Below are 23,631 nucleotides of genomic sequence, written 5' to 3'. Positions count from 1 at the left end.
ACAGCAAACCTCAGCAGCCCGAGCATCACAGTCACGGCACGCACAGGGGGCGGGGGACAGGGGGTGCTCAGTGGCCACCTCACCACAGTCCAGCTGGGCCCCTGGGAGGAACCACGCGGCTGCTCAGGGCCAAGTCTTCTGTTTGAAGATGGGGCCAGGGCACCTGCCCACCCCACACACCCCCAGGGACCTGTCCAGCCCCCGTTTCCCCAGCGTCCCCGACCAGGACCGGGTGTCACCGCCTTTCTCTCTCATCAGCTTGAGGCTGCAGGCAGCTGCGAGCGCTCCCAGGAGGGGGATGCACACAGCACTCACACGGGGACACTCGCGACTCGCTGGGTGGGGAGGACACAGAGCGGGGCCCCCGGACATCCTCGCTGCAGGAAGCAGAGCAGAACGGGGCAGGGGACAGGGAGGCCCCCAGACGCCCTCACCACGGGAAGCAGGGCAGGACAGGGCAGGGGACAGGGAGGCCCCCGGACGCCCTCGCCACGGGAAGCAGGGCAGGACGGGGCAGGGGACAGGGACACTGGGGGACGCCCTCACTGCGGGAAGCAGGGCAGGACGGGGCAGGGGACAGGGACACTGGGGGACGCCCTCACTGCGGGAAGCAGGGCAGGACGGGGCAGGGGACAGGGACACTGGGGGATGCCCTTGCTGCGGGAAGCAGGGCAGGATGGGGCAGGGGACAGGGAGGCCCCCAGACGCCCTCGCCGCGGGAAGCAGGGCAGGACGGGGCAGGGGACAGGGACACTCGGGGACGCCCTCGCTGCGGGAAGCAGGGCAGGACGGGGCAGGGGAGAGGGACACTGGGGGACGCCCTTGCTGCGGGAAGCAGAGCAGGACGGGGCAGGGGACAGGGACACTCGGGGAGGAGGGCTCATCATCTAAAACACACGTGATTCAACCCCTGGCTGGCGAACTCACATGCAGCCAGAAAAAAACAAATAAAAACTGATGTTCTACCGAAAAGGTCAATGGTACAGGCCCGGAACTGAGTGGAACTAAAACGCAAGTAGCTGGGGAGAAGACAGTCGGTCGTGCACTGGCTCTGTGCCCGAGCCCCAGCGCCCCCACCACACGCTGCGCTGGTCCTTCCAGACGAGGCACGTTGCGTCCCCGCTGGCACTGGGCGCCTTCCTCCCCCATCCCCCAGCAGCACCCCAGGATGCACGGGGCCACTCTCCTCTTGCCTCTGGGACAGCCACGGCTAACTCTTTTTATAAGTATATCAGTCCCATCTGACATCTTCCAGGAGAAAAGCAACACAAACACAAACACACACTCAGAGAACCAGAAATTGTAAGGAAACAACTTACATCACACTCACATTCCGAAGATAACCATGGCTCAGGGTGTGGGCCCTTTCGACCTATTTCTAGTCTTTATTCTATGCAGAGATGCAATTTTGTACTTTATATACGTTTTTTATACAAAGGTATAGTTGACAGAACATTATTTTAGCTTCAGGCATAAAATGGATTGATTTGATACTTGTATACATTGCAATTTTTTTTTTTAACACACTACTGATCACACACTACATACGACCTTAACATCTAAGAATCACTTAATTTTTCAGCTGTGATGGTTCTGAGGAGACTCAGCTTCCGTAAGCCTGTTTTCATGCATGCAGTGAGTGAACACCATTCTGAAAGGAAGGCGATTCAGCCAGGGTAACCACGTGGCTCTGCCATCACAACTGGAATGTCCTACTTTGCAACCTAGCCTTTGCACAGTGTGACTGCCTCACGTTTTCTCCCCATCCTCTGTACTGTCCCAATAATGCTCCTTGCGTGTAAAGCTCTTTTGATGTTTTCAGTGTACGGAATACAGGTTAAATACTGTGAACATTTACGCGTGAAGCTCTAGACAGGTATCACCAAGTGACCTCCCAGTGACCGTGCCAACACGAAGTCGTGCGTCTGCACGGGAGCGGGTTCACCACGCCCATCCGCACCAGACAGTCCCACAAGGCGACTGACGCCACCCCCCAGGGCGGGGTTACGGAGGCGGGCTGCGCCGCATGGCACAGCCTCGCATGTGCTCCCCCAGGGTTGAGGCGGGTGAGTCTCCGCAACATCCCCGCCCCTGCGTCCACGGCTTCGTCGCCACTGGAAGACGAGGAAGATGAAGTCCGGCGAGGTTGGTCCATTCGTTCAAGGCCAGACATCTGAGGTCTGGCCGAGGCCAAGCTGAAAACCTGACTTCATGAGAACCCAACATTCTTCCTAACCTAGAGACACAGGCCACACCCTGTGTCTCTCCCTGGATCGACCAGCGGTGACGGCTTAGACTCCATGTTGAGACGGGATTATGGCCTCGTCCAGCCTCATCTAGAGAGTGCTGTGAGCCATCAAACCAGTCCTCCACTGGCCGGGGTCAAAGGGGTGACACCGACCACGTACCCTGGTGCCCTCGACCCCTTGCATGGTGACCCCGATGCACCCACAAAACACTACCCAAAGGCTGCAACGATACACAGAGTAAGTTTACCTCCTCTCCTCCAGTCGTTACATATAGCTGGCTATGTAAATCCCAATGAAAGCTCTGTTTTGTTTGCGTGGCATTATTTCTCATGTTCTGCTTGAAAAATCAAGAACAAAATGGCTACAAAACTAAGAACAGGCTTGATAATTAACATGTATCCATTTGTCAGAAATACTTACCTGATTATCATACTTGAGAGACTGCGTCCCAACCAAAAACCGAATGGCGTCTGTCTCCGCGGTCTGAGGCGTGAGGGCCCGCGCCTGCAGGGGGAAGGAGAGGGCACATGTGGATGGAGGCGGACGGGCAGACCACGCAGGCAGCCGCCGCCTCCACCGCTGCTGGGGGAGCCCCTGGGGCAGAGGGTCCGCCAGGCAGCTTAGAAACGTGCAGGAGAAGCCCTAGACTCTTGTACGATCTGTGACCCAACCGCACTTCCAAAGGATCTGGAAACAAATGTAATTGGACACAAAAATTAAACAGTAAAGATATAAACTGTTTTTAACAAAATTATTTAAGTCATCGACTGGTTGAACAAACTATTCTTCGATAACAGAGCAGAAGATGGCTCCCACTGAGGGCAAAGCAAGGGGTTTGAGCCAAGTCTTCTGCAGAGCCAACTGGAAAAACTCAATCCAAAACCCCGAGCTTGCTTCAAGGCTTCAGGAAGCTGCCACAGGCGTGAACTGCAAGGTCCGGCAGAGGAGGAAGCTGGGGGCAGGGCTGCCCGCCTGCCCACGTCCTCCGGGGCTAAAGGCTTCGCCCCTCCCTCCTCAGACTTTCGGAAGCCCTGTAAGAGCAGGAAGGGGCGTGAAGAGCAGAAACCCACCGTCTCCAGTAAAACGTGGAGACGTCTACAATCCTAAAGCGCCCGGGGAACACCGCCTCCAAGGTGGGGAAGGTCGGCGCTGAGAGAAGATGCTGAGGAAGACGCTGGCGGCCACGCCCCAAGCAAAGAGGGGGCCGTGCCGGGAACCTCCGGAGGGGGCAGCCAGAAAGGGGTCCCCCACACACCAGGGCGCCAACTAGAGCAGGGCAGGGACCTACTAGTATCTCAGGAGGTGGTCAGAGCTCCGTGGGGCAGAGCGGGGGGCTGCCCTGGGGGAAACGAGCGCTGCAAAACCCGGAGCTGCGAGCACTTGGCCTGGGCCAGGCCGGGCTGCCTCCGCCTGCAGAGCCCACAGCGGGAGGGCTCAGCACTGGAGCTCTGCAAGGAGGACGGGAGGGAGACAAGGGAAAAGGCTTCAGCAGGTGCAGACGCCAAGCTGACGGGCCACGGCAGGGCCAGAACCCACGATCAGACACAGGGACACTCACAAAACTGGAGAGCAATCACCTTCTCAAACGAGAGGGAGAAGAACAGACTGGAGAGGCTTGGCAAGGCCACGCAGACAACCGAACCCGAGCCGGCATGGCGGGGCGGGGGGAACTGCGAACCAGACCCCGTGCCGTGCAAGGACAGAAACCCCGAATGAGGAACTCACGCAACCTCTGAAGATGCAGCAGGTCTATGAAATGGACTCTAATACGGCTGGCCCTGAGCTTCAGTTCATCAGGTTAAAAGGCAGCATCCCTGTGCATTGGTTTGGAAGCAGCAGATCCACTGATGGATTGACGACGATTACTGTTATGTCCTAAAGTATCAGCCCTAAAAACGGGGCGAGGGCGCCTGACCACGGCCGTCTTGGGCAGTTGCTCTTCACTGTGGTGACAGAAACACAAGAACTTAGGCACCGGCTCAAAAGCACGCAGGACAAGGGAGTGGAAACTCTGGGGAGAGAAACCTGGTGGGTGAGCACCGCTGGTGGGCAAGGTGTTAACCGGAGAAGCCAAGACACACACAATAAGGTACTGAACCTAAAACTCACACTGTTCCCAAGCAAAAATCCTGAAATGCTGGCTAAACATGGCAGAGAACCCCACTTGAATCAGCAGTCAACAAAACATTCTGCAATTAGAAACATGAGAAACCTGAGTAAAGACTTGGCGAAAGATTGTGATTAACTGTTGGGAGTCTGACTGGAGACAGGAGAGCAGGGGAAAAGCCGAAAATCCTCAGACGCCACGGCGTCCAGTCACCAGGTTACGTCCGGGAGGTAAGAGCAGGCAGGTCAAGACTAGAAGAAACACCTTCGGAAACGCTGAGAGAGGTTATTCTCACCAGATAAGATGGAAAGGGAAAGTTTAGGGTCTGCTGATTTTAACCAGACTTTCAGTAACTGATTTAAATGACTCAAAAGCACTGCTTGTTTAAAATTTTTTAAACACACAAAAAAGAACGAAAACCGTGAACACAAGTCAAAGTGCTGCAGAAAGGCGAATGTGCTCCGCGCTTTCCCATTTCAACAGCCGCTCCACACCGCTCATCTGCCTCTTAGCGGCACAACAGCCGCTCCACACCGCTCATCTGCCTCTCATCAGCACAGCGGCCGCTCCACACTGCTCATCTGCCTCTTATCGGCACAGCGGTGCCTCATTTTACCCTCCAGACCTCATGACCTCCAGTCAATGGTCAACGTCTCGCTGCATCATCCTGCGGATTACACCAGTTGTCTCTCTGTCCACACTGCTTGCTGAACAGGGCAGGCAGGAGCGATCGGAGACGCTGGGAGAACCTGCGAGGGGCCGTGGGAGTTGCAGGCACTGGGGCCGCAGCTGTAGCAGCAGACACACTGCGTTCCCTCCTCTCGGGGCTGACCCGGTGCCCACAGAACGAAGCTTCAGGGGCTTTTCAGTGGCGCTTATATACGCTTACAGACAGACGTGGCCGTGGCCAAAGGGGTACACGGCGCTGCACACGCACAGCGCTGTGAGTGATCCCAGCTGTTACAGGACCACACTGACAGATCGTGGGGCGAGAGCAAGAGGCCGTGGGCCAAGAGCGTCTGGCCACCACCCTCTTGGCCAATGTGCTCCTTCCCCACATTCTACCCCACTCAGGGTCTCTCGCCTCAAAATCTGCACACAGTCCACTTTCGTGATATTTCCTTGGTGAGTAACGCTGACCCTTGAAAGAACATTCTGCAACAGCAATAGATGCTACAGCAAACAGCTACGTCCCCAGTACATGGCAAACTCAATGTCAGCTGTCACCTGAACTCGTGTTGCAGTCCTTGCCCTCATGGGGCTAGAAGGGCCACCCAGCACACATGGAGTGACTTTATCTCCATGACCAAGTCCAGTCCACCGGCTGTCCTTGTGAGATGGCAGGAAAGCCTCCACAGGTTTTATTGCTGCTGCTACTACTGCTAAGTCGCTTCAGTTGTGTCCGACTCTGTGCGACCCCATAGACGGCAGCCCACCAGGCTCCCCCATCCCTGGGATTCTCCAGGCAAGAACACTGGAGTGGGTTGCCATTTCCTCCTCCAATGCGTGAAAGTGAAAAGTGAAAGTGAAGTCACTCAGTCGTGTCCGACTCTTAGCGACCCCATGGACTGCAGCCCACCAGGCTCCTCCGTCCATGGGAGTTTCCAGGCAAGAGTACTGGAGTGGGGTGCCATTGCCTTCTCCGACAGGTTTTATTAAGGACCTTCTAACTCCCCACAGGCGCTGGGCCCTCCCCCTGAAAGAGGGAATCTTGTGGCATTCACAGCCTACACATGATTCCAAATGCTTTCACACTGTCCTAAATCTGCGAGGGAACTCAGAGGTTAGTAGCACAGCACAGCACACAGCCTTTACAGAGCACTGTTCTACTAAACCTGCATCACAGACAGCCTGTCCCGTGTGCCTCCACACCGGGAGGGGTCCGGTTTCCAGAGGTTAGGACACAGCCTTCGCCATGTGCCTCAGCACAGGAGCCATCCAACTTAAGGACCAGCCCGTAAAAGGCAGCAGAAGGAGGGTCCACGGATGCCACGTCATCTTCTGCCTGGCCTGCCCGCATCTTTTGCTGTGGCCCTTCCCAAACCGAGTGTCTGCTGCCCTGGCATCAGCTGCCTCCGCTGCTCCAGGAGCAGAGCCTCGGTCCCTGTTTCAGTTTGATCTCTGTCAACTCCCGCTGCCAGCACAGCAGCCCAGACGTGCATCCCCTTTGCCTGCTGCCACCCCTAGACGTTTCCAAGCCTGCCGCCGTGGAAGGAGCAGTTAAGGAGCCGGAAGAGGTGGACGGGGCACTATTCAAAACGGCGTCCCACGTGCCGCTGCAAGATGCCCGCCCTCTTCCAGAGGCTCCTGCACCTCCCGAGCCAGAGCAGAAACTGAGGGCGCTGCTCTCCCCATCATCGCCCAGGCCCTCCTTGTACTGTCTGCACTTCACCTGCCCTCCTGAGCGTCCTCTCTGGCTGTCTGCAGGCCCAGGGGACCCTCGGGGCTCCGCAGGCGTGGGTTCGGCAGGCCTGACCCAGCTCTAAACTCTCCACTGTGGCTGCACTTCCTCTTTTTCTCCGCTGGGGCGGGTCCTGCGTCTGGCTGTTCATCCTTCTGACTACATCAGCTGTCCCACTGCTCCTGGCTGTGCACACTGTTTGCCGAACCCAGGGCAGGCACGGTGCCAGGGGGGAGCCTGCGGGAAAACTCGAGGAGCCCTAAGAACTGCCGACATGCTGATGCTCTCCTGACTGGTGCAGCAGCCGCAGCGGCAGAAATGCTGTGTTCCCTTGGGGCTGACCAGCGGACACAGTCGTCAGGCAGCCTCAAGGGCTTTTCGGGTGGAGCTTATACATGCTTACAGAACAGACAGGGCAGTGGCCAGGTGGGGACATTGAGATGCACAGAGCTGTAAGTTATCTCTACTGTTACAGAACCACGTAGCTACAAAGCGCAGGGCGAGAGAGCCTGAGCACCACCATCTTGGCTAACTTGCTCTTTCCCCACACGCAGTGATTGCTCTTCAGATTCAAGAAAGCTGGGGCCCAAACAGCTGTGTACAGAAGTGCAACAATCAGCTCCTTCTTTTAAGATAAGAAAAGATATTCAGATAAAATACTTGAGGCCCAAGGCAAGAATCCACTCCACTGATTTGTCCAAAATCCCAGGAAACAACATTTTAGTTACCTCAAAGATCCAATACTGAACATCAAAACCTCTGGGCTATTTGGGGGATTAAAGAGATTGAAAAGTTATTAAGAAGTGTTGGGAGAAGATGCACACTTGGCGAGCGCAAGGTCAGGGAAGCGCCTCTCTTCCACAGGCGCCCTCTGGACACACCCACGTGTGCACCTCCGTAAAGCCCACGTAGGCCAGAATCCCCATCCCTTACTAGTTAAGAGGACTCCACCCACAGGAAAAATAACATCTAACAATATGACTGATGTCAGAATTAAACAAAATATGTGTACAATGTTAAGCAGAGTGCCCAAGACACAGATCTGTTCTCAGCTGGTCACCAAGGCACCAGTCTTCAGTGATAGAGCACGTGTGTGAAAGTCGCTCAGTCGTGTCCAACTCTTTACAACCCCATAGACTATACAGTCCATGGAATTCTCCAGGCCAGAATACTGGAATGGGTAGCCTTTCCCTTCTCCAGGGGATCTTCCCAACCTAGGGATGGAACCCAGGTCTCCCGCATTGCAGGCAGATTCTTTACCAGCTGAGCCACAAGGGAAGCCCTGTGTGATAGAGCTGTCAAGCCCAACAGTTCCTGACTCACAGGGCACTGAGATACTTGTTCAGAATTCACCTGTAAGAATTCTGTTTTATTATAATAATCAGAATAACATTTACTGAATGTTAAATTCACCAGATGTGAAAAGGTCAGTTTTCATTCCAATCCCAAAGAAGGGCAATGCCAAAGAATGTGCGAACTACTGCACAGTTGCACCCGCCTCACACGCTAGCAAAGAGATGCTCAAAGTTCTCCAAGCCAGGCTTCAGCACTATGTGAACCGAGAACTTCCAGATGTTCAAGCTGGATTTAGAAAAGGCAGAGGAACCAGAGACCAAATTGCCAACATCTGTTGGATCAGAGAAAGCAAGAGAACTACAGAAAAACTTCTGCTTTATTGACTTTGGCAAAGCCTCTGACTGTGTGAATCACAAAACTGTGGAAAATTCTTAAAGAGATGGGAATACCAGACCAGCTTACCCACCTCCTGAGAAATCTGTATGAAGGTCAAGAAGCAACAGTTCAAACCAGACAAGGAAAAACGGACTGGTTCCAAATAAGGAAAGGAATATGTCAAGGCTGTATATTGTCACCCTGCTTATTTAACTTATTTATATGCAGAGTACATCATGAGAAACGCTGGGCTGGAGGAAGCACAAGCTGGAATCAAAATTGCTGGGAGAAATATCAATAACCTCAGATATGCAGATGACACCACCCTTATGGCAGAAAGTGAAGAGGAGCTAAAGCACCTCTTGATGAAAGTGAAAGAGAAGAATGAAAAAGTTGGCTTAAAACTCAGCATTCAGAAAACTAACATCATGGCATCTGGTCCCATCACTTCATGGGAAATAGATGGGGAAAGAGGGGAAACAGTGGAAACAGTGTCAGACTTTATTTTGGGGGCTCCAAAATCACTGCAGATGGTGACTGCAGCCATGAAATTAAAAGATGCTTGCTCCTTGGAAGGAAAGTTATGACCAACTGAGACAGCATATTAAAAAGCAAAGACATTACTTAGTCAACAAAGGTCTGTCTAATCAAGGCTATGGTTTTTCCAGTGGTCATGTATGGATGTGAGAGTTTGACTATAAAGAAAGCTGAGTGCCGAAGAATTGATGCTTTTGAACTGTGGTGTTGGAGAAGACTCTTAAGAGTCCCTTGGACTGCAAGGAGATTCAACCAGTCCATCCTCAAGGAGATCAGTCCTGGATGTTCATTGGAAGGAATGATGTTGAAGTTGAAACTCCAATACTTTGGCCACCTGACGCGAAGAGCTGAGTCACTTGAAAAGACCCTGATGCTGGGTAAGATTGAGGGCAGGAGGAGAAGGGGACGACAGAGGATGAGATGGTTGGATGGTATCACCGACTCAATGGACATGGGTTTGGGTGAACTCTAGGAGTTGGAGATGGATAGGGAGGCCTGGCGTGCTGCAGTTCATGGGGTATCAGAGTCGGACACGACTGAGCAAGTGAACTGAACTGAAGTGAAAGTCGCTCAGTAGTGTCCAACTCTTTGCAACCCTATGGACTGGAGCCCACCAGCTCCTCTGTCCATGGCATTTTCCAGGCAAGATACTGGAGCGGGTTGCCATGCCCCTCTCCAGGGGAATTTTTTGATCCCAGGGATCGAACCCTAGGTCTTCCACATTGCAGGCAGATTCTTTTACCATCTGAGCCACCAGGGAAGCGTAACAGGATGGTTTCAGAGCTAATTTCGAAACTTGGTCACTGTGCCCGGACCACAGGAAGACGCCAACATTAGGGGAAACTCGGTGAAGCGGACATAAGAACTCCCCCTGCATCTTGACAAATTTTAATGTAAATTTAAACACTGTGTCCAAGTTAAAACAGTAATAGTAATACAGATACAGCGTCTGCCTCCAAGAACAGCAAGGCTTTCGGAAATGTACACAAGCAATTACAGCAAAGCGCGCCGTGAGAGTCAGGCCACAAGGAACGACGGGGGCGGCAGGCAGGCGGCGGGGGCTCCCACGGCCAGGGGTCGCGGGCCGGACCGCCGCGCCCCGCGGGCGTCTAGCGGGCCCTCGGCCGGTCCTGGATGACCGCGGCCTTTGGCCCCCCGAGGCCTCCCCGCAGTGACCTCGGCGGCACCGGGCGCCGTTCCGGGACCCACCTGGAACTCCAGGCCGTAGATCACGGGCGCGTCGTCCTCCATGCTGCGGCAGCGCCCTCGCTGAAGGCGGGTCCCCTGGGCCGACGCGCCCCCGCTCCGCTCCCATTCATGCGCTCCAGCCCCAGCGGCGCCGCGCGGCGACCCTTTCTGAGCCACCGCGGTTCCCGTAGGGTTCACTTCCTGTTTTCCGGATGCGTCATCAACGCGCTCCCGGGCGCCGGCGGCCGCCGCCGATGACGCAGCGCCGAGCTCCTGCGCATGCGCACTTGGCTCCCTCCAGGGTTTCTGCGCCCAGTAGGACCAGAAGGGGAGGGCCTGCCGGGGGCCCCCCTGCCGGGCGGGCTGCAATTCGGAACCTCCCCAGCTCCGCAGCCCTACGGTTCCCCTAGGGTTCTGACGCTGTCGTGGGACGGCTGGGCGCCGGGAAGCGCTCTGCAGTCGCTGTCAAGTCCTCTCCGGCCCAGCAGCCAGGGCGGAACCTCAGGCTTTACAGACGACCGCTGCTCGTTTTGGGGACATTGAGGGGCACAGAGGTGTTCAGTGGAGGGCTCGGGGATGCGCTTGGGCTGGCAGACTCAGGTGGGCTGGCAGACTCGGGTGGGCTGGGCCCAGGAGCCTTAGAGTCAGAGGCCGGGCTCGTTCGTGTCTGCAGCCTTGTGCGTGGAGTGGCCAAGGGGTCGCACTGCCGGTGCTGGGGTGGTAAGTGACGCCTGACATTAATTTGCCTCTGAAGGGAGTCCGGTGGACAGACCCTGGCGTCTTTGAGTCTTCAAGAACTGTCAGCGCTGCAGAGGTTTGCCTCCGTCCAGGAGTCCGCCAGAGCGCACGCCTTGACGTTTGGCAGTGCCCTTGCAGACGGGAGTGGCATTGCATATAGCCCCAGAATGCCGTATGCACATTCTTCACTACCCTGGGTTCCGTAGGTTACAGGGCCATGCACAGGTTCTCCACCAATGTGATCATTTCACTTTCCTCTCATCGCCCCTTAATCTTTGTTTCAGGTAAGGAGGTCTGGGATAGTGCCGGGAGCAGGAGCTCCGCCCGTGGCAAAGGTCGTGAGGAAGGAGGCTCAGCATACACAAAGGCGGGATCGAGCCTCAGGAGTCCCCCTGGAAATTCTCGAGCATCTACCCCCCAAACCAGAGTCTGCCTACTTTCTGCTTTGTGCTTTCACCTACACCTCTGACTTTATGGGGGGCTGTCCCCCACTACCTCTCTGAAAAAAGAGTTAACTTACAGCTCCAGTTAATAAAATTCCTGGGTGTGCTAGTGTTTCAACCTACAAACTCCTTTGGAAGTCCTCTAGCCTGCCTGAATAGGTTTTTCTGGCCACATGTGATTGTTCAGAGCCTCCTAACTGTGAGAGGCATGAGATGTTCTAAACTGTCTAAATACAGATTCCTTTGAGCAGTTAAAAGATTGATTAGAAATTGTATTGGTGAAGGGTTTTTCACTTGTTGGGCCAATGTTTGCTGCTAAGTTTCCATATCCCTTACTTGCTGTGTCCCTGGCAGTGTATTGATTAATATAATTGGTGTAAGTAGTAGCTTTAATGTTTGTAACCTTGGACCCTTGAGTTAATTCTTTTTCTTGTTATAGCCCACCACACCTTTGCCCTGTAGGAATGCAACTTTATCTAATGCTTTTGGAGGGTCACTAATCACCTTTAGAGAAAAATAAGTTTTCTGAAGAAAGGGTCTTAAAATGTTAACAGGCCTCCGGGCCAGAAGATGATGCAAATCACCTAAACTTTTGCATATGATAAGTTTGCAGGAAGAAAGCCTGGCTTACTGCATGACTCTACCCCTTCCCCCATTATCCTCTATGCATAACTTAAGGTATAAAAACTATTTTGGAAAATAAAGTGCGGGCCTTGTTCACCGAAACTTGGTCTCCCCCTGTCATTCTTTCTCTCACCTTCTGGCTGAATTATTCAGCCTCTTTTCTCCACTAAATTTTCTCACTGAGCTATCCTTATTTAACCACTCTTTATATCCTTAATTAACGTTTAATTAAGCAATTGTTTCCTGATTCTCGCCGACGCCGTCCCCGCTTTGAAGTCCCTGGATCCACCGGGGCTGGACCCCTGCAGGATAGGTATATGAAAAGATGCTCAGGCTCACTAATCATCAGGGAAGTGCAGATCAACCACAGTGAGCCACCACCCCACACGATTACAGTGGCCGCCGTCAGAAAGTTAAAAGGATGAGCAGCACTGGCAAGATTGGAGAAAAGGGAATCCTTGTACCCTGCCGGTGAGAATGTAAGTTGATGTATCAACTGTGGAAAACAGTATGGGAGGTCCTCGAAAAATTGAAAATAGGATTGCCATATCATCCTGAAATCCAACTTCTGTGATCCAGCCTAAATGAACTATCTTGAAGCCATACCTGCACTCCATGTTCACTGCAGGATTAGTTGCAGTAGCCAAGATACAGAAACAACCAAAGTGTCCATCCACAGCTGGATGGAAAATGTGTGTGTGTGTGTGTGTGTACACAGGCGCACACCTGCGTTACCAACCAAGGGATCACTACCCAGTGATCATAGAGGCCAGTACTGTGACATCGGCTTTTGAGGAAAGAATGAGGTTTATTGTGAGGTTGACCAGCGAAGAAATGGAAGACAGGTCTCAGATCTGTCTCCCCCATCCAACATTCAGGGTGAAATTTAAGGGGTTAGGGGAATTTCAAACTTGGGAACTGATTGTCTAGTCTCAAGTCAGTCTGCTGGAAGCCAGGTTTTCCTTATTGAAAGGTTTCTTGCCTCGTAAAGGGCTCCAGGGACGTTTCTGTCAGTTTTCTGAAGGTTCTCCATTTGAAAGTCAGTGTGGAGACATGGGTTCCCCTGCTGTACCTGTGTAGTGCTGTCTGTAAAGTAACTGAAGATTTGGTTAATCACTTATTCTACTTAAGGAGGAAAACTATTTTAAACTGGCCAATATTTTTTTACATGCTTTTTCATATATGTGGGATATTATTCAGGCTGTTAAAAGGAAGAAAATTTTTAAATTTTATATAAAACTTAGAAAAGGATGGGGCCTTGTCATCTGTGACATGAATGAACGTAGAAGACATGTGCTAAGTGAGATAAGCCAGACACAGAAACCAAATACAGCACGATCCATTCACAGGTGGGATCTGAAAAAGAAAGTTGGAATCATTGTAAAGGAGAGTAGAATGGTGGTTACCGGAGGCTGAGGGTTGGGAGAAGGGGAAGTTACTGAGCAAATAATACAAACTTTCAATGAAAAGATTAATAAGTTCCGGAGACATAGTTAATAATAATGTATCCTATACTTGTGATTTGCAGAGAAGAGATTTTAAGTCTTTTCACCACAAACACAAAAAACGAGCGGGGCGCTGGATAAGGGCATGAGCTCCATTGTGGCCATCTCACAGTGTTAGATACATCAGCACGTCACGTTGTTCACCTTAAATACAAACGATTTTTATTTGTCAAAATAAAACTATTTTAAATCATTAAAGAATAAGAAGGAGATGGCTGGGCGTGGCCTGGTTCAGCTGTGCTCCAGCGCCTGGCGCCTCCTGACACTTAGGCTGGGTAATTAACCGGGGTATCTCCCGGGGTATCTCCAGGGTGACAGCGGAAGTCAAGAACGCAGAAGCACAGACGCGGCATCCTCCTCGGCCGCTCCGCTTGCCTGAGATTGAGCTGTGGCGCTAAGGCATTCAGGATCTTCATACTGCTGGATTAATTCCACCCAGCTACCATTGGTATTATTATTACCATTTTTATCCTTAATGTGATTACACAAGAAGTACAGATGGATGTATTCTCAACAAGAAAAGTTGAAAACACATATAGGCACAAAGACACATCCCTGAAAATAAGTATTTCAAGGATGCACTGGCCACGAACTTAAAAAAAGCTTAGCCGTTTCCCTCCCAGCTGCCCTCTGCCACAGGTTTAGCGACGTCCCTCTGGTTCGCAGGGACGCGCTCCGCCCCGCCCCCCCAGGCCCCACCCACCACGGCCGGAACCGGAACCGCGCCGGCCTTCGGCTCCTGCACCGGGCATGCGCGGGAGCGGGCGCGCGCAGGCGCAGACGCCGCGGGAAGCGCCGAGTCCGGTCCCGGCTTCCTCCGGCTTCTCCCGGACCCGGGTCACAGCCGCAGGTGACCCTTCCCCCAACCCCGGGGGCGAGGGGGCGGATGAGGATAGGGCCCGGGCTGTGGAGAGGGGGTCGTGCCGTCTCCAGCTTCAGCCCCTGGGGTGGGAGGGTCTGCTCCCGGGTCTCTCCTCCCAGGGGGTCTCTACCCCCATGTCTCTCCTCCTCTGGGGTCTCTCCTCCCAGGTCTCCCATCCAGAGGGTCTCTCCTCCCAGGGGGTCTCTCCCCCCCAGGTCTCTCCTCCCGGGGGTCTCTCCTCCCAGGGGTCTCTCCCCCCAGGTCTCCGCTGCTCCTTGGTCTCTCCTCCCGGGGGTCTCTCCTCCCAGGGGGTCTCTCCCCCCAGGTCTCCGCTGCTCCTTGGTCTCTCCTCCCGGGGGTCTCTCCTTCCCGGGGACTCGTCTCTGTCCCGCCTCCCTCCGGGCCCAGCATGACCCTGAGGGTCCGGAGCGTGAGCTTTGGGTGCCTGCCCTTTGCAGGGGCGGCCGTTGGCTCCACATCCCTGGAGCGGCCCCCACACTGGGCGCTGAAAGCTCAGGAGGGTCTGCGCCCGGGGCCCAGCTGTAGTACTCAGTGACTCGTTCCTCCTGGCCTCTTCTGTAGATGGACGTTTACAGTAACCTGCCCAAGCGGACTCAGGGTCGTGAGGACAGAACGCGACGGTCTGTGTAAAGGCCTATCAGTCTCTATGTAAAAGCTGGCTGACGCTTTCCAGAGCATCTTGCAGGACAAAGCTGACTGGTGGAGTATGTATACTGAGAAGAATTGAAAACATGTAGAGTGTAAGGTTCAAAGAAGTGCTCTAGATGTGCCTGTTTTTCTCACCTAGTCCACAAGAGTTTAACCCCAATGAAGCATTTCCTTGGACTTGCAGTTCACACCTTCTTATGGCTACTGGGAAACATCATATTTAAATACCTGTTTCTTTTTGCAAATTCAGGAGGCTGTACTGTATGGCAGTGAGTGCAGCTCTCTGTGTAATGGGGGGAGGGGCGGGGCGGGGAGGACGGTTGCAAATAGAATAATACAGTCACCAGTCCTCACGTTCTGTGACCCCTAGCAGGGTCTTCACTGTTCCAGGACAGCCTGTCACCACTCTGCTTTATCGTTAAAATGATAGTTATCAGTTCCTGTGCACCTGCTGCCGTTTAATCTTCATGACCCCAATCTTCAGATGAGGAAGCAGAGACTAAAGGATTAAGGCATTTTCAGAGGTCACTTTACTTGGTGGTGAGCCCAAGCCTCAAGCAGTCATTCCAAGCTCTCCCTGCCTTACCCTCTGCTCTCAGTCTTGACCTGTCTCAGCAGCCATACAAGGACAGCAGAGGCAGAAAAACCAGTGTAGGAATCTCATCCCCATCAGTTGACAGCATCAGGCAAATCAGTGGACCTCTGCTGTGTGATGGAGCTTATGCTTTGTAAGTTGGTCCTAAGGCTTAAATATGATAATACATGTAAAATGCTTGATCTGTGGTGAGTGTTCTCTCCATGGGGGCCTTTCCAATTGTATACTAATTAGATTCCTACCTCATGGCACAGTTCTTTCATGGAAATATGGTTTCCATTATTGCAACCTGGTAAAAGATTTGTAATTGCAGTCTTGTGTCCAAGGGAGCCTAAAGAGCATGGTTTTCTTTGTTCTTAGTGCATTTAAATCACTTAAAAATATTTTAAGGCGTTAATTAAGCTCATGTGCAAAGAACTCAACCAAAGAGAAAGTCTGACTTCTTTGCCAGCATCTTGATGCTGGATGTCAGCTTAAAACCACGTCTGTGGCTTCATGTGTGCTGTGTGTTAGTTGGTCCATCGTGTCTGACTCTGCGACCGTGGACTGTAGCCCACTGGGCTCATCTGTCCGTGGGATTCTCCAGGCAACAGCCCTGAGGTGGGTTGCCACGCCCTTCCCCAGGCGGTCTCCCCAACCCAGCAGTCAAGCCAGTGTCTCGTGCCCCCTGCACCGGCAGGTGTGGGCTTTGCCACGCCCTTCCCCAGACGGTCTCCCCAACCCAGCAGTCAAGCCAGTGTCTCGTGCCCCCTGCACCGGCAGGTGTGGGCTTTGCCACGAGTGCCACGTGAGCGTGTATTAAATCAGTAGCAGGAGAAGTGAAGGTTTGTATCTCATGCAAATCAAGGACAGATACATGTGCTTTTCAGTTTTTTAAGTATGAAATGCAAAGGCTGCATGTAACGGACATGGAAAACACAAAGTCAAGTGCAGACTTGGCTTCTGGCGCCAGTGTTGCAAACGGCTTAGACCCATGCGCCGCCCCCATCGAGCCTTTCCTCGAGGCCTCTTCCAGCCCGCTCCCCAGTCCAACTGTGCATTATTATCACCTTGTTTTTCTCTAAAATAATATATTGTTTGATTTTCTTGTTTGAACTTCAGGTAGAAAGTCATCATACTGTTTATTTTTCTACCCTTTCGGTGTGTAGAATTAGATGTGTGAGGTGCAAACATTGAAGCATTCGCTATAGGCTAGCTCGTTCATTTTCACTGCAGTTTGAGTACACTGCTGTTTCTTTATTATGGTGTCTCCAGGCAGTTGTTTCCAGGGTTTAAATCTTTGGAGAAAGGGCGGTATTTTGTTTGGACTTCGCGTGTGCAGGACTTCCTCCATGACACATAAGTAATGGGATCATAAGTGCCAAGACTCTTGAGATTGAAAAGAGCTGCTGAATTTTACCGTAACCGTTGGTACAATGTGGAACCATCCTAATAAAGTCCAATTGTACGGCTGTTGAAGTCACAGGACACATGCCTGTGAATGTGTATCCCTCTCACCTTGTTCGAATCTTTGTTCAGGATACTTTTTTGTTGGATCACTTATAATCCTGTTGATTTGTAGGAATCTTTAATACCTTGATATTAAGAAGTGTAACAATATCAAGCGTAGGTGACTGTGTTGAACAGGAAGATTACTTACACACACCACCACCAGCTGTGTAAATTGGTACATGCACTTAGTAAAACAGTTCGGTGTTACCTGATGAAGAATTGTACTCTCCACAAAGCCCCCATGAGCTTTCACACATACAGCAGGAGGCATGTACAGGAATATTCATAGCAGCACTGTTTGTATTCAAAAACATAGCACCTCAAGAAGAATAGATATATCAGGACTTCCCCTGGCAGTCCAGTGGTTAAAACTCTGTGCTCCCAATACATGGGGCACAGGTTCGATCCCTGGTCAGGGAACTAAGATTCCACACGCCGCATGACGTGGCCAAAAAAAAAGAATGGATACTAGGTTGTGGAACCATCACACAGCAGAGCATCATCAGCAAAACAGGAATCACAGCTCCATGCTGCTTCCAGGATGAGTCTCAAGGTTAAAAGCGGAGGAGAAATTGAAGTAAAAAGCAAAAATCTAACATGTTGTCTGAGGAAATACACTTGGAAAATGGAAGAAGAACAAGAGTAGGACAGATCTCAGAATATTAGGTCTGAAAAGGGAGTTAGGACGTATTATATCAGCTACAGGTTATAAATTTTGTAGCACTCAGTGTTTGATAAAAATGGTTTATAGAAAATTTGCCTTCAGAAGAGTCAGAGAGAGTGACAAGAACCTTCTCAGGTTTTCTAGGGAAAGAAGTCAGAGGACTGAGGCGGGGCTTTCGCCACTGCCCGCTTGCACCTGGATCCCTCTTTCTTTCGTGCCGGGGGCGAGAGGTGGTGGCACGTGTGTTGCCGTTAACTTCGTTTCCTCTGTCGTTGCGTGGAGTGCAGGGTAATGACTCAGACACGGGGGCACTCAGATGATAACGATTACTGACTTGCAAGACTTTTCGGCCCAAGTCTTCAACCTCTGGTAATGGTTTCTAACAAAGGTGTAGTTTTTATTTAGAGATTACGGTCAACAATTTAATTTTTACCCTGGGTTGGGCATCATCTGTGTAGACGGTGTCACTAGGAAAGAGGTGGACTTGACTTTTCAAAGTCAGATTGGAATAGAAACAAAGATACTGGAGAGAATCAAAGTATTGTTACAGACTGAGTGTTCCTTTTTACTTGGCTTGCTTTCTTTCAGATGGTGTTTTCTTTAAAAACATATTTTAAGTGAGTTGGTAAATACGGAATTGCTTGTCAGAGAGCTTTATTCTTTGCCAAGCTATTCAGAAAGGCTCAGTTCAGTTCAGTCACTCAGTCGTGTCCAACTCTGTGACCCCATGGACTGCAGTACGCCAGTTTTCCCTGTCTATCACCAACTCCTGGAGCTTGCTCAAACTCATGTCCATCGAGTTGGTGATGCCATCCAACCATCTCATCCTCTCTCCCCTTCTCCTCCCGCCTTCAGTCTTTCCCAGCATCAGGGTCTTTTCAGTTGAGTCAGCTCTTCGCATCAAGTGGCCAAAGTATTGGAGTTTCACCTTCAGCATCAGTCCTTCCAGTGAATACTCAGGATCTGCTTTAGGATGGACTGGTTGGATCTTCTTACTGTCCAAGGAACTCTTAAGAGTCTTATCCAACACCACAGTTCAAAAGCATCAATTCATCAGTGCTTAGCTTTCATTATAGTTCAACTCTCATATCCATACATGACTACTGGAAAAAACATAGCTTTGACTAGACTTATGTTTGTTGGCAAAGTAACATCTCTGCCTTTTAATATGCTCTCTAGGTTGGTCATAGCTTTTCTTCCAAGGAGCATGCATCTTTTAATTTCATGACTGCAGTCGCCATCTGCAGTGATTTTGGAGTCCAAGAAAATAAACTCTTTCACTGTTTCCATTGTTTCCCCACCAATTTTCCATGAAGTGATGGGACCAGATGCCATGATCTTCATTTTCTGAATGTTGAGTTTTAAGCCAACTGTTTCACTCTCCTCTTTCACTTTCATCAAGAGCCTTTTTAGTTCCTCTTCACTTTCTGCCATAAGGGTGGTGTCATCTGCATATCTGAGGTTCTTGATATTTCTCCCGGCAATCTTGATTCCAGCTTGTGCTTCATCCAGCCCAGCGTTTCTCATGATGTACTCTGCATATAAGTTAAATAAGCAGGGTGACAATATGCAGCCTTGATGTACTCCTTTCCCTATTTGGAACCAGTCTGTTGTTCCAGGTCGAGTTCTGTTGCTTCTTGACCTACATAGAGATTTCTCAGGAGGCAGGTCAGGTGGTCTGGTCTTCCCATCTCTTGAAGAATTTTCCATAGTTTGTTGTGATCCACACAGTCAAAGACTTTGGCATAGTCAGTAAAGCAGAAGTAGATGTTTTGCTAGAACGTTCTTGCTTTTCTGATGATCCAGTGGATGTTGGCAATTTGATCTCTGGTTTCTCTACCGTTTCTAAATCCATCTTGAACATCTAGAAGTTCGTGGTTCACATACTGCTGAAGCCTGGCTTGGAGAATTTTGAGCATTACTTTGCTAGCTTGTGAGATGAGTGCAATCGTGCGGTAGTTTGAGCATTCTTTGGCATTTCCTTTCTTTGAGATTGGAATGAAAACTGACCTTTTCCAGTCCTGTGGCCACTGCTGAGTTTTCCAAATTTGCTGGTGTATTGAGTGTAGCACTTTGACAGCATCATCTTTTAGGATTTGAAATAGCTCAACTGGAATTCCATCACCTCCACTAGCTTTGTTCATAGTGATGCTTCCTATGGCCCATTTAACTTCACATTCCAGGATGTCTGGCTCAAGGTGAGTGATCACATCATCGTGATTATCTGGATCGTGAAGATCTATTTTGTATAGTTCTTCTGTGCATTCTTGCCAGCTCTTCTTAATATCTTCTGCTTCTGTTAGGTCCCTACCATTTCTGTCCTTTATTGTGCCCATCTTTGTGTGAAATGTTCCCTTGGTAGCTCTAATTTTCTTGAAGAGATCTCTAGTCTTTCCTGTTTTATTGTTTTCCTCTATTTCTTTGCATTGATCACTGAAGAAGACTTTCTTAATCTCTCGCTATTTGGAACTCTGCATTCAAATGGGTATCTTTCCTTTTCTCCTTTGCCTTTAGCTTCTCTTCTATTTTCAGCTATTTGTAAGGCCTCCTCAGACAACCATTTTGCCTTTTTGCATTTCTCTTTCTTGGGGATGGTCTTGATCACTGCCTCCTATACAGTGTCACAAACCTCTGTCCATAGTTCTTCAGGCACTCTATCAGATCAAGTCCCTTGAATCTATTTCTCACTTCCACTGTATAATAGTAAGGGATTTGATTCAGATCATACCTGAATGGTCTAGTGGTTTTCCCTACTTTCTTCAATTTAAGTCTGAATTTGGCAATAGGGAGTTCATGATCTGAGCCACAGTCAGCTCCAGGTCTTGTTTTTGCTGACTGTATAGAGCTTCTCCACCTCTGGCTGCAAAGAATGTAATCAGTCTGATTTCGGTATTGACCATCTGGTGATGTCCATGTGTAGACTCTTCTCTTGTGTTGTTGGAAGAGGGTGTTTGAGAAAGGTTGCATTCCCTTATCAATAAGTAAATGTCCCATAAATTCCCCAAAACTGTCAATTCTAAAAATCTTTGCCTACTTCACAAGTCAGATTTTGAAAAATCATAGCTTTAATCTGGGGTTCTTTAATTGTTGCTGAAGTTGTTGCTTCTTGTAAGGATCCAGTCACATAACGATGGGTTAGCGACGAGTCTCCTCTTACTGCGTTGCCTTGTGGAATGTAGTTCAAGGCCATCTACGATTTCAGTAAGACAAAGGCATTCTAATAGTAACTGAGATGTAAGCTGTTGAGGTTGACGTGTCTTTGTCTGTATCAGGTGGCCATGGAGAATGCCGAAGGCGCTAGCCAGCACGTGCCCGAGCAGAGTGCGCCTGCCCAGGGGCCAGCCCAGAGCATCGCTCCGCAGGGGCCTCAGGGAGACCAGGGGCAGCTTCTTTACCACGAGGAAACCATCGATCTCGGTGGAGACGAGTTTGAGTCCGAGGATTCGAATAATTTCGCGGATAAGCTCGATGAGCCCCTGATGGAAAGCGTGCTCATCTCTGACTCCCCAAACAACAGCGAGGACGATGCGGGTGACCTGGGGTGTCTGCAGGACGTGGGGGACCCCGCCGAGGGCAGCGGCGATCACAGACTGGGGCCCGGCACAGAAGAGGGCGCGCTGGGCTCTCTCAGTGACGGCGGTGAGAGTGATGGCGGGGACACGCCTCAGGACGTCTCGGACATGACCCCTGACGGCAGAGCATCGTTGAAAGAGGACCCTGAGCGCAGCGATGTGGAAGACCTGCCTGCTTTTGAACACGGGGGCGGAGAGGACCCAGGCCCCGGGGCTGCGCGGGTACCCATGGCAGGGCCACCGTCAGGCACGCCACCCCGGCAGCCAGCCCCCAAGGACGAGCCGGTGCCCATGTGCACCATCTTTAGCCAGCCACCCCCCAGCGCCCAGCCCCCAGCCCTGCGTGACGGCTTCGAGTCCCAGATGGTGAAATCCCCCAGCTTCAGCAGCGCCAGCGAAGCTGCCCCCAGGACCCCACCCCAGGTGGTCCAGCCGAGCCCCAGCCTGAGCAAGTTCTTCGGCGATCCAACCGGCAGCAGCTCCTTGGCCTCGGACTTCTTTGATTCCTTCACAACCTCCACCTTCATCTCCGTCAGTAACCCCAACGCCAGCCCTTCCATTCCGGAAAGCCTGTCTTCGCTGGCTGCTAGCCCTGTGGGAGGAAGCTCGCCGGGCTCCGAGGAAACTGCCTCCTCCCCAGGGGTGCAGAGGTCAGGGTCGGGTGTGTCCACGGTTCCTCTGGAGATCTCGCAGTCCCCAAAGCCATTCTCACAGATCCAGGCGGTGTTTGCCGGCAGCGAGGACCCCTTTGCCACTGCCCTGAGCATGAGCGAGATGGACCGGAGAAGCGACGCCTGGATCCCCGGGGATGCGACCAGGAACGTGCTGACTTCAGTCGCCACGCAGCAGTACGGCACGGTGTTCGTGGACAAGGAGGACCTCACCATGCCTGGCCTCAAGTTCGACAACATCCAGGTGAGGGCGGAGGGCCTTCAGCGCACAGGTGGGCCGGTGGGCGCACTCGGCGAGCCGGGAAAGTCCCAGCCAATGTCCTTGCTTTTCATCTGACTGTTTCGTGTATGTTCATACGGAAAAGGCCTGTCGAGCTTTGAAAAACGCTGATTGTTTTCAGCAGTTCCCAAGGTTCTCATCTTGAGAGCGTTTGCTGTGATGTCACCAGGTAATTTGGAACCCTGTTGATTTCTCTGATTGAAGGTCTTTGAGGTGCTAATCAGAGTCTTAAAAATAGTTTCCAGCAAGGGAGCTGCACGACAGCTCTCTGGAGAAGTTGTAAACTGAGTGATCAGTTTATTATAGCAGCTGAGCTCCCGTAGATGATAAATCCCCTTTCCTCTCCTTTTAGATATGGAAAAACGTGTTTGCATTACATGCAACGTGCTCTATATTGGAAGAGTTCTTACCGATTTGGTTAAAAAAAAATACAGACGGTCTCTCAATAAATCACAAGATTATAAATATGTAATCGTAAAATAAATAAATACTATATATTGTAAATAACATTAAAAAGTTCTATCTTACCAGTCATCAAAGTAGATGAAGTTATTTTAACTTTCTGTTGTCTGAGTTATTTATAATTATTCTGTGTATGTTAGAATGTGAGGAAATAGCCAGCTTAGGCAGCCCTGAAGGGACTGATAATTTGGCACAAACTTTCTTAAATGTTAAAATGCGTGTCCAAATGTGCATGTGCTTTGACCAGAAATCCCACCCTGAGTAGTTATTTAAGAGGAAAGAATCTCACTGATGTATGAATAGCCAGCTTTCAGGATGCCCATCAGAGTGAGGCTTAAAATTGGAAAGAATCTGAAAGCATCTCGGAGTCCATTGTCAGGAGGCTAGTTGAATACATTCGCCACATCTCACCTCTTCAGTGGAATATTTACATATTCAACTGAAAAAATGATGTTATGGCCTCGTCGGTGGCACTAGTGGTAAAGAAGCCGCCTGCCATGCAGTAGGCGGAGGTGAGGTTCAGTCCCCGGGTCGGGAAGGTCCCCTGGAGGGGGCGTGGCAGCCCACTCCAGGATTCTTGCCCGGGAAATGCCATGGACAGAGGAGCCTGGCGGGCTATGATCCATGGGGTCACAAAGAGTCGGACACGACTGAAGCGACTTAGCACACACGCACTCACAAAAATAATGTCATATTCAAATAAGTATTTTTATTTATTATGAAAAAATGAAGATAATGTTATGATAAAATACTTAGTGAGATTCATAATTTGCTAAGTTTGAAAGCCCAGGTACAGGAAGGCACGTAGCATGCCTTACATGGTAACGTTTTCATGGGTGTGCGCACGTCCCCCTGAGGTGAGCTCGGCTGCGTGTCGGGTGGGATCTGCAGGGTCTGTGCCT

General features: G+C 51.1%; 2 protein-coding genes across 5 annotated transcripts in view; one reads left to right on the top strand and one right to left on the bottom strand.

The window, feature by feature from the left end:
* EIPR1 (EARP complex and GARP complex interacting protein 1) overlaps positions 1 to 10,346 on the bottom strand; it is a 76,522-nt gene extending 66,176 nt beyond the window's left edge. The window contains exons 1-2 of one of the 3 annotated variants that reach the window (XM_027550708.1): positions 10,175 to 10,346; positions 2,670 to 2,753 (exon numbers count right to left, since the gene is read on the bottom strand). In XM_027550708.1, coding sequence (XP_027406509.1) covers positions 2,670 to 2,753; positions 10,175 to 10,216 — 126 coding nt within the window. In that variant the 5' untranslated portion in view covers positions 10,217 to 10,346. The remainder of the gene's footprint in view (positions 1 to 2,669; positions 2,754 to 10,174) is intronic. The other 2 variants (XM_027550709.1, XM_027550711.1) reach the window with 2 other exon arrangements.
* Positions 10,347 to 14,214: 3,868 nt separating this feature from the next.
* Positions 14,215 to 23,631, top strand: part of TRAPPC12 (trafficking protein particle complex 12) — a 36,504-nt gene continuing 27,087 nt past the window's right edge. Inside the window, exons 1-2 of one of the 2 annotated variants that reach the window (XM_027550706.1) lie at positions 14,215 to 14,313; positions 21,017 to 22,231. In XM_027550706.1, the coding sequence (XP_027406507.1) occupies positions 21,023 to 22,231 (1,209 nt within the window). In that variant the 5' untranslated portion in view covers positions 14,215 to 14,313; positions 21,017 to 21,022. Of the gene's footprint in view, positions 14,314 to 14,954; positions 15,051 to 21,016; positions 22,232 to 23,631 lie in introns of those variants that run through there. The other variant, XM_027550707.1, reaches the window with a different exon arrangement.

The sequence above is a fragment of the Bos indicus x Bos taurus genome, chromosome 8 (genome assembly GCF_003369695.1).
Source record: "Bos indicus x Bos taurus breed Angus x Brahman F1 hybrid chromosome 8, Bos_hybrid_MaternalHap_v2.0, whole genome shotgun sequence".
In the NCBI taxonomy this organism is placed as follows: Eukaryota; Metazoa; Chordata; class Mammalia; order Artiodactyla; family Bovidae; genus Bos; species Bos indicus x Bos taurus.
Note: the sequence above shows the minus strand (reverse complement) of the source record. Positions and strands in the feature narration are given on the sequence as shown.